The 13,481-nt window shown below is 43.2% G+C and overlaps 1 protein-coding gene across 2 annotated transcripts in view; it reads left to right on the top strand.

The window, feature by feature from the left end:
* Window positions 1-7,584, top strand: part of FURIN (furin, paired basic amino acid cleaving enzyme) — a 389,010-nt gene extending 381,426 nt beyond the window's left edge. For both annotated transcript variants that reach the window (XM_063925863.1, XM_063925862.1), the window contains exon 16: window positions 96-7,584. In XM_063925863.1, the coding sequence (XP_063781933.1) occupies window positions 96-661 (566 nt within the window). In that variant the 3' untranslated portion in view covers window positions 662-7,584. The remainder of the gene's footprint in view (window positions 1-95) is intronic.
* Window positions 7,585-13,481: the final 5,897 nt, after the last annotated feature.

Below are 13,481 nucleotides of genomic sequence, written 5' to 3'. Positions count from 1 at the left end.
CACATGAGCTATTGCTCGTGTAAAGTCCAATTGTCATTGGTCATGTTCAGTAGAAGTATTCTCATATCTGGTTCTGATTTCTCCTCTTTGTGCAGTGTGTGAAGAAGGATTTTACCTGCATCAGAAGACCTGTGTGAAGTCCTGTCCACCTGGGTTCACAGCCAGTGTCCAACGTATGCAGTACACACAAGAGAACAATGTAGAACCTCTCCTGGCCAATGTCTGTGTGGCATGCCATTCTTCATGCTTTACCTGCAAGGGCACTACTGCAAATGACTGCCTGACCTGCCCTGCTCACTCACACTACAACTCGCTAGACTTCTCCTGCTCACACCAGGTCCAGATTAGCAGAGAATCTCCACCATTGAAAGAGATGGAAGAAGATGCAGCTGTGTTGTCTTCAAACTTGCCCATAATTGTGGCCAGCCTCAGCTGCATCGTGATAGTCATGATCTTTGTTGGTGTCTTTTTGTTCCTTCAAGTGCGCTCTGGAGTAATCCTGGGCAGGAGAAAGTTGTATATGTTGGACAGTGGGATCATCTCTTATAAAGGAATCCCATCGGATATGTGGCGTGAAGAAGGATTCTCGGAGTCTGATGTAGAGGAGTTTGATGCTCACAATGAGAGAACTGCTTTTATAAAGCAACAGAGTGCCCTTTGATGCTGAATATGGTTTTGCCACCACAAAACATCATACCATGCTGCAGACTCCGTTTAGGTTTCCCTTCAACACTGGACCAGTCTATATAGATACTGAGATAAACATCAGCGTTATAATTATGATTCCATCCAGGGATATGACTAATTCCCCGGAAACATTGAACTTTTTTTTTTTTTTTTTCTTTTTTTTTTTCTTGTCTTGTTGTTGTAAAGTGTTTTTTGTGGGGGTTTTGTTTTGTTTTGGCTTTTTTTCCTCTTTCACTTTCTGTTTTTGTCTGTGTTTTTCAATCATTACATATTTCCCAAAGGATCAGTATGATATCTTGGCTGTCAGGAGACCAACGCCAAGATCCCGAAAGCAGGAATACTGGCGGTCAGCGCAGCGTGTCCCCTCGCTACGCTCGCCACCAGAGTGGACCACCACCCGCATGGGGATTTTGGCCAGCGGTCGGCATTCCGATTGCCGGTATTTCACCGGGTGTTGGGATTCCGACGTCTGTCTACTGACAGACGGAATCCTGACAACCGACAAATTGACTGCCTCCCATTTCCCAAGACTGTTGGTTTAAACTTAGTGCCTACCATATTTCTTTACTGATCTCTATTTTATTCTTTTTGCCTGTAGAAGCGGGTGTCAGATAACCCTTTCAGTATCCAAGTTAAGCTGTGATTTTTCCTAATGTAAGCCAGATCTGTGGTGCCTTGGAAGCATTGGAAACAAATGGCTTCACTGATGGGGAAATTAATTTTAGGTTGTTTACCAGTGAATCATTGTAAAATGGTTAAGTTAAAGCATAGGATCGGTAATATGAACCCCAAGGTCATGTCTCTTATGCTTAGAAGATAATTTGTATAGGTTCGGCACAGCCGTATGCCAGTCCAAATGGTGTGAAATTTTAATTTGTTTCTATTGTAGATGTACACATAACTGCATTTTGAGAGAACAAATGTATAGATTCTTACTAAGCCTCATTTTTGGAGTTTAAAAAAAATGCCATTTGTGTACAATACTGTATGTCAGAGCAATGCACTCTGTGAACGCATGTTGTGCTGGTGTCACACCTTGTCACGTACTCAGGAAATAGGGTCACATTTATTTCTTTGCACAGTTTCTGTGAAAATTATTTGTCACTTATTTTGGAAATTGACATCTTACCTCTTAGGGGTTTATTTATGAAGCATCTGACTGTAAAACCCGGCACTTCTATTAGCGTTTATGCCCGATTATTTAAAAGACCAATGCCTTCATTAGTCAAACATTGCTAGTAAAAGTATTGGCCTTTTCAGGTTAAACACGATCAGAAGTGGCTTTGTGCTTCATAAATAAACCCCCGAGTGAAGAAATGTAATCACATACTTAATGCACACCACACAGCACTGGTAAGAAGATAAAGGTATGGTATCTTTGATCTGAAAACGTATTACCCAGAAAGCCCTGAAAACTAGGAATGATTAAAAATAATAATTGCTGCTCGGAATGTTATACATGGCACTTGGTGATTGTCCCTATATAGTGCACTGCTGCACCACTTATTGTATGTCAGGGATAATTCATGCTTAACATATTTGAGGTGTGATGTTCCAAGCAATGGGAAAATCCAAAGTCACAAGCATTCTAGATAGTAGGTCCTGTATCTGTATTCAAATCTGCTTGAGGGTCAGCAAAATGTATATAGAAATTTTAGATATGTTTCTGTGTTTTAATAGAATAAAAAAGTATTAGAAGAACAGCTATGAGGTACATAGGTTCTCTGGATGCAAATTCATTAATTGGCACTTTTATAACCTTTTAACCTATAGTTCTCCAGAGAACATGGCTACACATTGCAGGATTTGTCACACAACTCCTTGTAAAGGTTTCCGTACATAACACCTTTGTTCATAGGTAGCAGGATTTTATACTATACAGTGCACAGCCTATTCTACCCAAGAGTAAATATCCTGACACACTAACATTGGTACTAATATGATTTGCTCTAATTAGCATAGGACATAAAGGTTATTGTATATGGTGGTGTTGCCTTTGCAATCCATATTGTCAGCAATTTCTGTCCATAGACGGCAGATGCATCAGTGGAGGCTTCAGGCTATACGGAGGCTCAATGTTTGATAGATTTCATATATGATTGAGGGAATCTCCGTGTTTGAGATGGGGGTTGCCATGGTGATGCCAGCATGCAATAATATACAGCTTGTGAGCGGCTCTCTGAGTTATTCTGACACATGAGAAGAGGCCACACCGCACATTTCCCCTGCTGGTACCAAAATCTTTGTCTGGGGTTCAGTAACAACTCCTGCTTACAGCAGATGCATTATTGGCTATGCGTGTGTTTAGTGGGCTTTCCTAGTTGCTGTACACACTTCCTTTTGCCAGATGGTTGGTGGTAATGTTATGATGGTCCCAGTCTTAACTGCCAAATACACCAAAGTTTAAATTTTAAAACCGCCTTAAATTGGCACAATGGTGAGGTTTATCTATTAATGAATGGTGGAAAATTACAAAACTAAGGAAGTTACTTTGATGTGATGGAATTTACAGTATGCATTGTTTCCTTCCATTTTACTTTTTATGCCTTGCTACTGAATACTTAAATAGGTGCTTCCTGTACTGCAAATAATGTTGCAATGTGTAGTCTCAAAGCGTTTCATATTTTGAACGCCTAGCGTTCAGTACAAATTCATATGTTTATAAATAAATAAATAATAATAATAAAATATGTAGTGAGGTGTGGGTAGGTGGTCTTCTGTCCCTTAATGCAAATGCTGCCAGAACCTGACAGTGTGTTCTCCAACATCTTCTAATAAGCAATCTATACATAAAGCTTCCATGCAGGTCTGTTGCTTACACCTGCTTTGTTTTGCCGCTGCAAATGGAGTCTGTCTGCCTCTAATGTTAGACTGGCGGTAACCCATTCTCAGGAAGAGAGACTTGTAAGAATGTCATTAGGGTATAATAGGATAATTGTGGCTTACTAGAAGTATGTGTAGGGGTCCCGCATAGTGGTATGCAGCCTACTTATTTTAGTCTTTTAAAATGCCCTTATTAGAGCAGATGCTTGAAAACATATGACATGAACAATCTATATTTAAAAAGAAGTATAAAGGACAAGTGCAGAATGCATTTACATGATCCATCTTATTGCTGGCTTCGCCATCGACAAATGCCGCTGACTTTCTGTGCAAAAGCAGAAAGTGCACAAAGCAGTTGTTCTAATGGCCTTGCTCTTGTAGCTGTGGGTACAGGAATAGTCATTACAGAACTTCCGTCCTGCCTCTTACACCCAGACGCTAAACAAAACAGCAGTGTGTGTCATCTTAAAAAGAAAAAATCAGAGTGACAAAATGTACAAATATCAAGGGCTTTGGACTTTGTCATTAATTGCTTGTCTTCAATATATCATTTGTCAAATGTGAGCAAACTTTGATCATTCAGGTTAATCATTGTATTATGTGGGAACACACTGTGCTACTGTATGTTTTTAAAGACTGAGAAACTGAAGGGCTTTTACCCTCCCACAGTAATACTTTATTATGTGTCATGCCATTAATTTGCTGTGGACTTGTGTGCAAGTAGACTTCTCACACTGAACCTGATTCAGCTGTGGATGCAAAATGATGCCAGTGCTGCAGCCGATGGGCTGTCTATTGAGACGCCCTGCGGCTGCAGCTCTAATTTGCCGTGGTGCGCACAAAGACACACCACAGCCACCCCAGCAGACTTCTGAGCATACCACGGTTGATCAGAATGTCCGATTGAATTTGGCTGCCCGGGTCAGAGGAACTGCATCTACTGAAGCAGTCTAGGACACCGGCAAAACCACTGCCACTTGCACGCAGTCCAGGACACCGGCAAAACCACCACCCCTCGCACCCAATGTATTGCATGCATCCGTGTCTGAATCAGACCAAGCATCTTTAGATATAGGATGCCACTGTCTGTGTATGAACAGATAGCTATAATCCCTATCTAGAACTAAATTTTATAGTAGGTTAAGTCATTTGGCTGTTACCTTCACCTGTACACAGTCTTATAGGCTGAATCAACGGAGTATTTGCCTAGGGATTACCGGCACCACTGTGGTGCCTTGCTCCTAGTGAATTGATAGGTGCATGTTGGTAGAGCCCACTAAATGACAGCCTCCTCTGTACTGTTGTTAATCACCTCTATATACTGTATGAGTAAAAATGCATAAGCTGTGCTGATAACAGGTACTTCTTTACACCCATGTCTACTAAGCAACCTGCAACAGATGGCATTAGAGCAGGTTCTGTGGCTGGCTGGCTGACTACAAGCCTACATTTCACCTGGGTTTAAGCAGCTAGAGAGCCTTTGTAATTCATTAGTGTCCCAGTTTATTGGGATAGTATGGTAAGCCTATGTATGTGGATATGTTGCAGTCTGGTTAATGTTGACATTAACTGTTGCATGTAACTAATAATATTATATAGCCTATAGTACTAAATAAACTGAAAACCAAGAGAAATGGACCATACAGTATATTAAGTAGTAGTCAAGGGAACTTTGGACATGGATAAGCCACATTACAAACTGTGTCTGTGCCCAAAGGGATAGGGCATAGATATGTAATGGAGATCATTGTTCGATGATTATTTGCCTAGTCAGTGGACACAGAAATGGTGCTAATATCTCACTAAAGTAATGAAGAGTTGTCTGGTAAATCCGCAATCTATTTTCTACTCTAGGATATAGCGCTCAGTAAAATGTGGACCCCAAATTATTTAATCAATATTGATTGGCTCATAATGACGCATGACCATAATGCGGGCAGGCAGGTGACCAGTCTTGTCCCAAACAGAAAGTGCTGGTCCTGTGCCGTGCACATGGCGTTTGTGGATAGAAGCCCTGCTGCTTGGCATTCATGTATGTGACCAGTTTTTAACTTATTTTCCTACAGGGCTAGCTGCTTGCAAAATTTAACATTGAGTGAGGGAGGAGGAACCTCTTACCACGTTGTAATAAGCCACAGAACCTGTGTAGATCATGTGTCCCGAATTAAAGGGTCTCTCCCCCCCCCCCCCCCTTCCCCCCAGTATTGCAGCATTACTCAGTCAAGTTAATTTGTTTGTAGTCCATTTTAAACCTTATTCTTGTCTGTAGTTGCATTATCAGCAATGTCATCAAGCTGAGTTGTGCGTTACCTCCTGACTGCATTGTATTCAGCCCAAAGTGTATTGTTAATATTACAATATGCAAAGTCCTAAGTAATTTTCATTGGATGTTCTTGTCATCATACTTTGTTGCTTTAATACATTGCTGGCGGCAAAAATAAGGCCCCTGCTTTCACTATCTACATCCTCTTTAAATCCCATCTAGCTGGTCAGGAAACACCTGGTCTAAATTATGATCCAGAAGGAACTGAAATATCCTGTTCTAGTGGTAGCAACCTTTAGAGAGTTCCAAGTTTTATTAACTGTTCTCACGCTGAAACGAATTGGCACATTCTGCTTAGTGTTTCACATGACATGAACTCCTGGGAGTATTGCTACCCTTCATAGTTTCCATGGCAAATACATATTCACCTCAGAAAATCATATTTCTTTAGTCTATGGAACCTGAAGTCACATTTAATCCTTGACAGAAGAGTTCCTTATTATTAGTGTGCATTAGTGGCACAGAAATGAACTGCTACACTTTTAACAAATATATTTTAAATCCATAAGAATGTCCTCTATTGCTATTTCCGCCATCAATATAATGTTTTTGTTCTATCGAATATCTAAGCCTGTTAGATACTTAAAATAACTGTCTTTGAGGCTAAAGGACACCCAAGATACAGAGTCTCAGATGGTTTAAATTGCATTTATCTAGAATAAGTTACAAAACAAAATAAAGGGAGACATGACACACGCTGAATACTGTATATACATAGCCATGAGGGAAGCCATTTTAGTAGGAATTTTGCCTCCCTTCGTTGCTAATTATTGCTCCTCGCTGTACTAGTCATGTATGGTGCCCAGCAGTGAAGAAATACTGTAGGGTTTTCAAAACACCAAGTCTGTCACTGAAGGGGTTAATTGTTAATAATGGTTGGAAACCTATCTGAAGAACCTGCTATAAATCCATCTCCAGCTTTTTCATACAGTACTGTGCATTATTCAGACTGCAGAACGTAATTTTATGTTTAATGTAAACTCCTTTTGTTCTCACCAAGACTTGCTTGTAGCAGTTTTTGACTTCTAGGTAGTTTTTTGTATTTAGCATCTTCATCCTGTCAAAAAAGCACCGATTTTTAAGGAATCGTAACCTAATTACGTGCCTTCTCCCCATTTCTGCTACTATTTATTAGAAATGTCACAGCTTGTCTGAAATTTTCAGCACCAGTCTGTCTGTGGTCCGAGGACAGCATCACCAGAAAATGGCCACTACACAAGCAATAAAATGGTGTTCTCTGCTAGGACAGTTGTGTGATGCGGGCATGCCTTTTTTTTTATAACTGTTACCCTAAGAATGTCCATCACGTGTTGCATGGGGATGTACTGACAACGGCCTGGAGACATCCTTCAAATGTTTGTTTCCTACAGTAAGTGACAGTTTTCAGGGCATCTCTGCTTGTTCTGAAATGGAGTCAGTTACGCTGAAGTTTTGCAGCCAGTGCTGCACTATAAGACTATTTATATAATCCTCTCCTGTAAATTGGAAGAAATTCTGCTTTCTATAGAGATTGGACACCTGTACTTGGGAATCTAAATCTTGCGTGTGTGCAAATGGACAATTTATAATGTATGGAGAGAAAATAAAATGGAAAACTATTTTTGTATAATTTTTTTGTGCACCGTACATTTTCTTGTAATTTAAGCAATACAATTGCTTTTGATTATTTTTTTTCTTATTTAATGGATGTGGATATAATGTTGACTAGAAAGATTTAAAGTTATTAAATATTCAAAAACTATGCAACTTGATTGAGGTGTCTGTGTATTATTTACTATGAACATATTTTTCCTTGCAGAAGACAATTACTGGTCCATGTTAATTATTGTAAATATGACACAAATTCGAAAATGTCCATTAATGTTTGACTGTCGCCTATATTTAAAAACACTTTTTTACTACTTTGTATTAAGTAAAGCAATGGCATTTCAGCATCACTAAAACACTACGGACTGCAAACCATCAGTATTGAAATAGAATGAAGATCACAGGTTCTCCGTTCTACAGTCAAGAGCACTACAGTTCTGTGAATCAGAAACCAAGGGGTAAATTTAGTAGGTGGTGGGTTGGCCAGCCTTCAAAATCCTAAGGGCATCGGCTGCAGCCTGCAAAACTGGATGTCTCTGTATGCAGGTCGGTAATGAACTTACAGATGGGGATTGAGCACAATAAGTAGCATACAAATTTATGTATGTGCGTATATATGTATGTATACATATACAATTAAAGGGATGTAGTTGGCATCCCAGTGGACGGGATGTTGGCGTTCAGATTACTGGCACCGAAAACCCTGACCCCTGTCAGAATGGCAGTGCCGGAATCCTGACAGCCAGCATCATGAATGTTAGTATGCCGGGAAGTGTTAGGCTGTTGTGAGGTAGGGTTAGGGCAAGGGGTGCCCTCCTGTACCCAACCATTAAATAACCACACTAGACCCCATATACAGTATTATACTAATATATATAATGAAAAAGGAGACCATTCAGGCACTAGGCCAGTGTACAGAATGTGCAGCAACAGTTCACAAATGGAAATTTGTGGCACAGGAAAATCCCCAATCCCGGGACGGCAAGGCTTCTTATCCTGTTATACACCAACTCCTCCAACCTATAATACAAAAAGGGACAGGAGCGTTTCCTAGTGTAAATAAAATATTGACAACACCACAGTGCGTGAATTCACATTATGAGTGGACCTGTACCATATATGATACATAAAAAGGCTCCTCTCGTGTTCTTTCAATGATCCACACGAAATCGCCAAACGTGAAGTTTCAGGAATATTTGATGATCAATGTCTCAGTGCTTCATTGGCACTATCATCAGGATAGTATCCTGATGCTAGTACAATAAGGCACTGAAACGTTGATAATCAAACCTTGAGTTTGTATTTCCTGGATTTTGGCGATGAGTGCCACACCTAAGATGCATTATACTAATTATTTGTGAGGGCACCAGCACAGCTATCTTATTTCACTTGGATTCGCTGGGCTCTGGATTGATATATTGAATATATATATGTTATTATAATATTTTATCCCGGCACTAAGCAAAAAGTGAAATTGGCCTCAGTGTTCTATACGGTTCCTAGCAAGCCAGCTAGCGTGTATACATAAAGAATAGACTGCACTCACTTTTAAAGTGAAAGTATATTGCGAACAAAGTCATACACTTTTGTGACTGATTACAAAATACTTTATCACTTAAAGTCTTTTGAGTGTTGTCCCTTTTCTCTGTATATGTATAATGTGAGGTGGGGGGGTTGCAGTTTAGGGGCGCTAGGATGAAGCTTTGCCTAGCGTGCAGAGAGACCATGCACCTACCCTGTGTTTAGAAACCCCAGTACCTATTCTGGCTTCCCAAGGAGTTTGGATGTGGAATCTGCCAATCAAAACTTCACTTTAGAAAGGGAGTTGCCCCTGAAACCCAAATGGAATACGTATATTCGGTAAAAAGCAAGTCTTTATGCCAATAAATTCTTTGAGCCCGCCATCCTTTGAGAGAACATTGGTATATACTGGTGCGGTGACCCCTTTGCTGATAGCGGGTACCTTCATCTAATTATCTTCTGGGAAAATAATTTGGTTGATTACATCAGCACAGGTAGAAGTCTTAAAAGCCTATCACCTCAATGCAGACATTGTGTGTATTCTGTGGGATTACCTTTGCTGTTCCATATCTTGTCCTCTGCCTGTTTCCATAGTTACCATAGATTCATTTTATGAACCTGGCCTGTTTAATGGATTTGCTATGAACTTGGCCTGCCTGTCACAAAATGAGTCTGTAATACATATGCCTGCCAGGTCAATGCCTTGTAGCTTTTTCCACACTGTGCTACAGTATATGCTGCCCTTTATGCTCACAATTTCTTTTGCGCTGTATTTCCCTGGCTTATTTCTGCAGTCATGTGATCACTGTCATCACAAAGGTAGGCTGTTCAAATTGGGCTGCAGATGGCTGTCTGAGTATTACGTTAACTACAAAGCTCAAGTGTCTTGTGGTCTCTGTGCTTGTACTTGTGTGTAGGACTAGTATATCCCTGTATTCATGACTTCTCAGTGTACTGACCTTGTCTTTAATGACTATCCTTTGCATGTGCCCTGTGGCTTATAAGAGGGGTGGCATATGAAATGCCGGCTGTCGGGATCCCGGCGCTCACCATATTGATGCCGGAATCTCGACAGCTGGCATACCGACAACTATTCTCCCTCTTGGGGTGTCCGCAAGCGGCTCTCTTGCGCTTATGCCAGCAGTCGGGATCTCGGCGCCGGTATCCCGGGCGCCGGCCTTACATACTACACCCTTATAAGAGACCTCATGTATTATGTATACCGCCAGACCATGGCTTGCTGACTTCCCATAGTGTTTTGTGCCACCAATCTAACAAGCCAGAAAACCGTACTAGAGACTGCGACCTACATACCAGTTGTTGTAAAGGCCAAACAGTGAATTTCTCTAACGTCCTTGAGGATGCTGGGACTCCGTAAAGGACCATGGGGAATAGACGGGCTCCGCAGGAGATAGGGCATTTTAAGAAAGCTTTGGACTCTGGGTGTGCACTGGCTCCTCCCTCTATGCCCCTCCTCCAGACCTCAGTTTTTACACTGTGCCCAGAGCAAGATGGGTGCACTGCAGAGAGCTCTCCTGAGTTCTCTGCCTAAAAGCATTTTTGTTTGGATTTTTTCTCTACTTTTTCACAGGGAGCACTGCTGGCAACAGGCTCCCTGCATCGAGGGACTGAGGAGAGAGGAGCAGACCTTCTTGACTAAGATAGGCTCTGCTTCCTCGGCTACTGGACACCATTAGCTATAGAGGGGGTGAACGCAGGTTCTTACTGGGCGTCCACCCCCGGAGCCGCGCCGCCGTTCTCCCAGAGCTAGAAGAACAGAAGACAGAATTCGTCAGGCGGCAGAAGCCTTCAGCTTCACGGAGGTAACGCACAGCACTGCAGCTGTGCGTCATTGCTCCCATACACCTCACACACTCCGGTCACTGTAAGGGCGCAGGGGGGGGGGGGGGCGCGCCGCGCCCTGGGCAGCAATATAAACACCTCTTGTGGCAAAAGACAATATACATGTACAGGTGGGCACTGTACATGTATATAAAAGAGCCCCCGCCATATTTTTGGAAGTTTGAGCGGGACAAAAGCCCGCCGCCGAGGGGGCGGGGCTTCTCCCTCAGCACTCACCAGCGCCATTTTCTCTCCACAGCACCGCTGAGAGGAAGCTCCCCGGACTCTCCCCTGCTTACACACGGTGAAGGGGTGTTTAAAAGAGAGGGGGGGGGGGGCCACATAATTGGCGGATAACATATTATACAGCGCTGCTGGGGAAAAACATTTTGTGTTGGTCTCCAGGATCATTGCGCTGGGGTGAGTGCTGGCATACTCTCTCTCTCTCTCTCTCTCTCTCTCTCTCTCTCCAAAGGGCCTTGACAGGGATACTGTCTTCAGGAAAGGGGTTCCCTGTGTGTGTGAAGTGTCGGTACGCGTGTGTCGACATGTTTGACGAGGAAGGCTCGCTTAATGTGGAGGGGGAGTGCTTGAATGTCATGTCACCGTCGGAAACGCCGACACCGGAATGGGTGGATATGCTGAATGTCTTGAATGCAAATGTTAATCTATTGCATAAAAGGTTAGACAAGGCAGAAGCTAGGGATCAGTCAGGTAGCCAATCCATGCCTGTCCCTGGGGCGCCAGGCCCTTCGGGGTCTCAGAAGCGCACCATATCCCAGATCGATGACACAGATACCGACACAGATACTGACTCTAGTGTCGACTATGAAGTTGCAAAATTACAGCCGAAGGTGGCAAAAGGTATTCGGTACATGATTATTGCCATTAAAGAGGTTTTGCATATTACTGAAGAACCCCCTGTCCCTGACACGAGGGTACACATGTATAAAGGGAAAAAGCCTGAAGTCACCTTTCCATCCTCATTTGAACTAAGTGAATTGTGCGAAAAGGCTTGGGAATCTCCGGATAGGAGACCACAAGTTCCCAAAAGGATTCTTATGGCTTATCCTTTTCCACAAACTGATAGGATACGCTGGGAATCTTCGCCTAAAGTAGACAAGGCGCTGACACGCTTGTCTAAAAAGGTGGCACTGCCTTCTCAGGATATGGCTTCCCTCAAGGAACCTGCTGACCGCAGGCAGGAAATTACCTTGAAGCACATTTACACTCATTCAGGTACTATTGCTAGACCGGCTATGGCGTCGGCCTGGGTTTGTTGTGCGGTTGTGGCATGGGCAGATTCCTTATCTACGGAGATTGACACCTTAGATAGGGATGCCATTCAAATGACCATAGAGCATATCAGAGATGCTGCCTTGTATATGAGAGATGCTCAGAGAGACATTTGTTTATTAAGCTCCAGAATAAATGCTATGTCTATTTCTGCTAGGCGGCTCTTGTGGACCCGACAGGGGACGGGAGATGCCGATTCAAAGCGGCATATGGAGTCCTTGCCTTACAAAGGGGAGGAGTTGTTTGGAGATGGCCTCTCGGACCTTGTCACTACGGCTGGTAAGTCGAATTTCTTACCTTATGTCCCCCTGCAGCATACAAAAAAGGCACCTCATTATCAAATGCAGTCCTTTCGTTCCAATAAAAACAAAAAGGTACGGGGATCGTCCTTTGATGCCAGAGGGAAAGGTAAGGGAAATAAGCTGCACACAGCTAGTTCCCAAGAGCAAAAGTCCTCCCCTGCCTCTACAAAGTCCACCGCATGACGCTGGGGCTTCCCGGGGGGAGGCAGATCTAGTGGGGGCTCGTCTTCGGTTTTTCAGCCACGTCTGGGTTCACTCGTAGGTGGATCCCTGGGCATTAGAGAGTGTTTCTCAGGGATACAGGCTGGAATTCGAAGACTTGCCTCCTCGACGGTTTTTCAAATCGGCTCTGCCGGCTTCCCCGTCAGAGAGGGAGCTAGTGTTGGCGGCAATCCAAAAATTGTATATTCAACAGGTGATTGTCACAGTTCCTCATCTCCAGCAAGGAGAGGGATATTACTCGACCCTGGTTGTGGTTCCGAAACCGGACGGTTCGGTCAGACCCATTTTAAACCTAAAATCTCTGAACCTGTACTTGAAGAGGTTCAAGTTCAAGATGGAATCACTCAGGGCGGTCATCGCCAGCCTGGAGGGGGGGGGGATTGGATGGTGTCCCTGGACATAAAGGATGCATACCTTCATGTTCCGATATTCCCCCCTCATCAGGCGTTCCTGAGATTTGCAGTGCAGGACTGTCACTACCAATTTCAGACGTTGCCGTTTGGGCTTTCCACGGCCCCGAGGATTTTCACCAAGGTAATGGCGGAAATGATGGTGCTCCTGCGCAGGCAGGGGGTCACAATTATCCCATACTTGGACGATCTCCTCATAAAGGCGAGATCTCGGGAGAAGTTGCTGGACAGTGTGTCTCTGTCCATGAAGACGTTGCAGATACACGGCTGGATTCTCAATATACCGAAGTCCCAGCTAGTCCCTTCAATCCGTCTGACCTTTTTGGGCCTGATTCTAGACACAAACCAGAAAAAGGTTTTTCTTCCGATCGAAAAGGTTCAGGAGCTCATAGCCATGGTCAGGAACCTCTTAAAACCAAAAAAGGTTTCAGTGCATCATTGCACGCGGGTCCTGGGGAAGATGGTGGC

Source organism: Pseudophryne corroboree, chromosome 6 (genome assembly GCF_028390025.1).
Source record: "Pseudophryne corroboree isolate aPseCor3 chromosome 6, aPseCor3.hap2, whole genome shotgun sequence".
Classification (NCBI taxonomy): domain Eukaryota; kingdom Metazoa; phylum Chordata; class Amphibia; order Anura; family Myobatrachidae; genus Pseudophryne; species Pseudophryne corroboree.
This window is presented reverse-complemented; position numbering and strand designations above follow the sequence as displayed.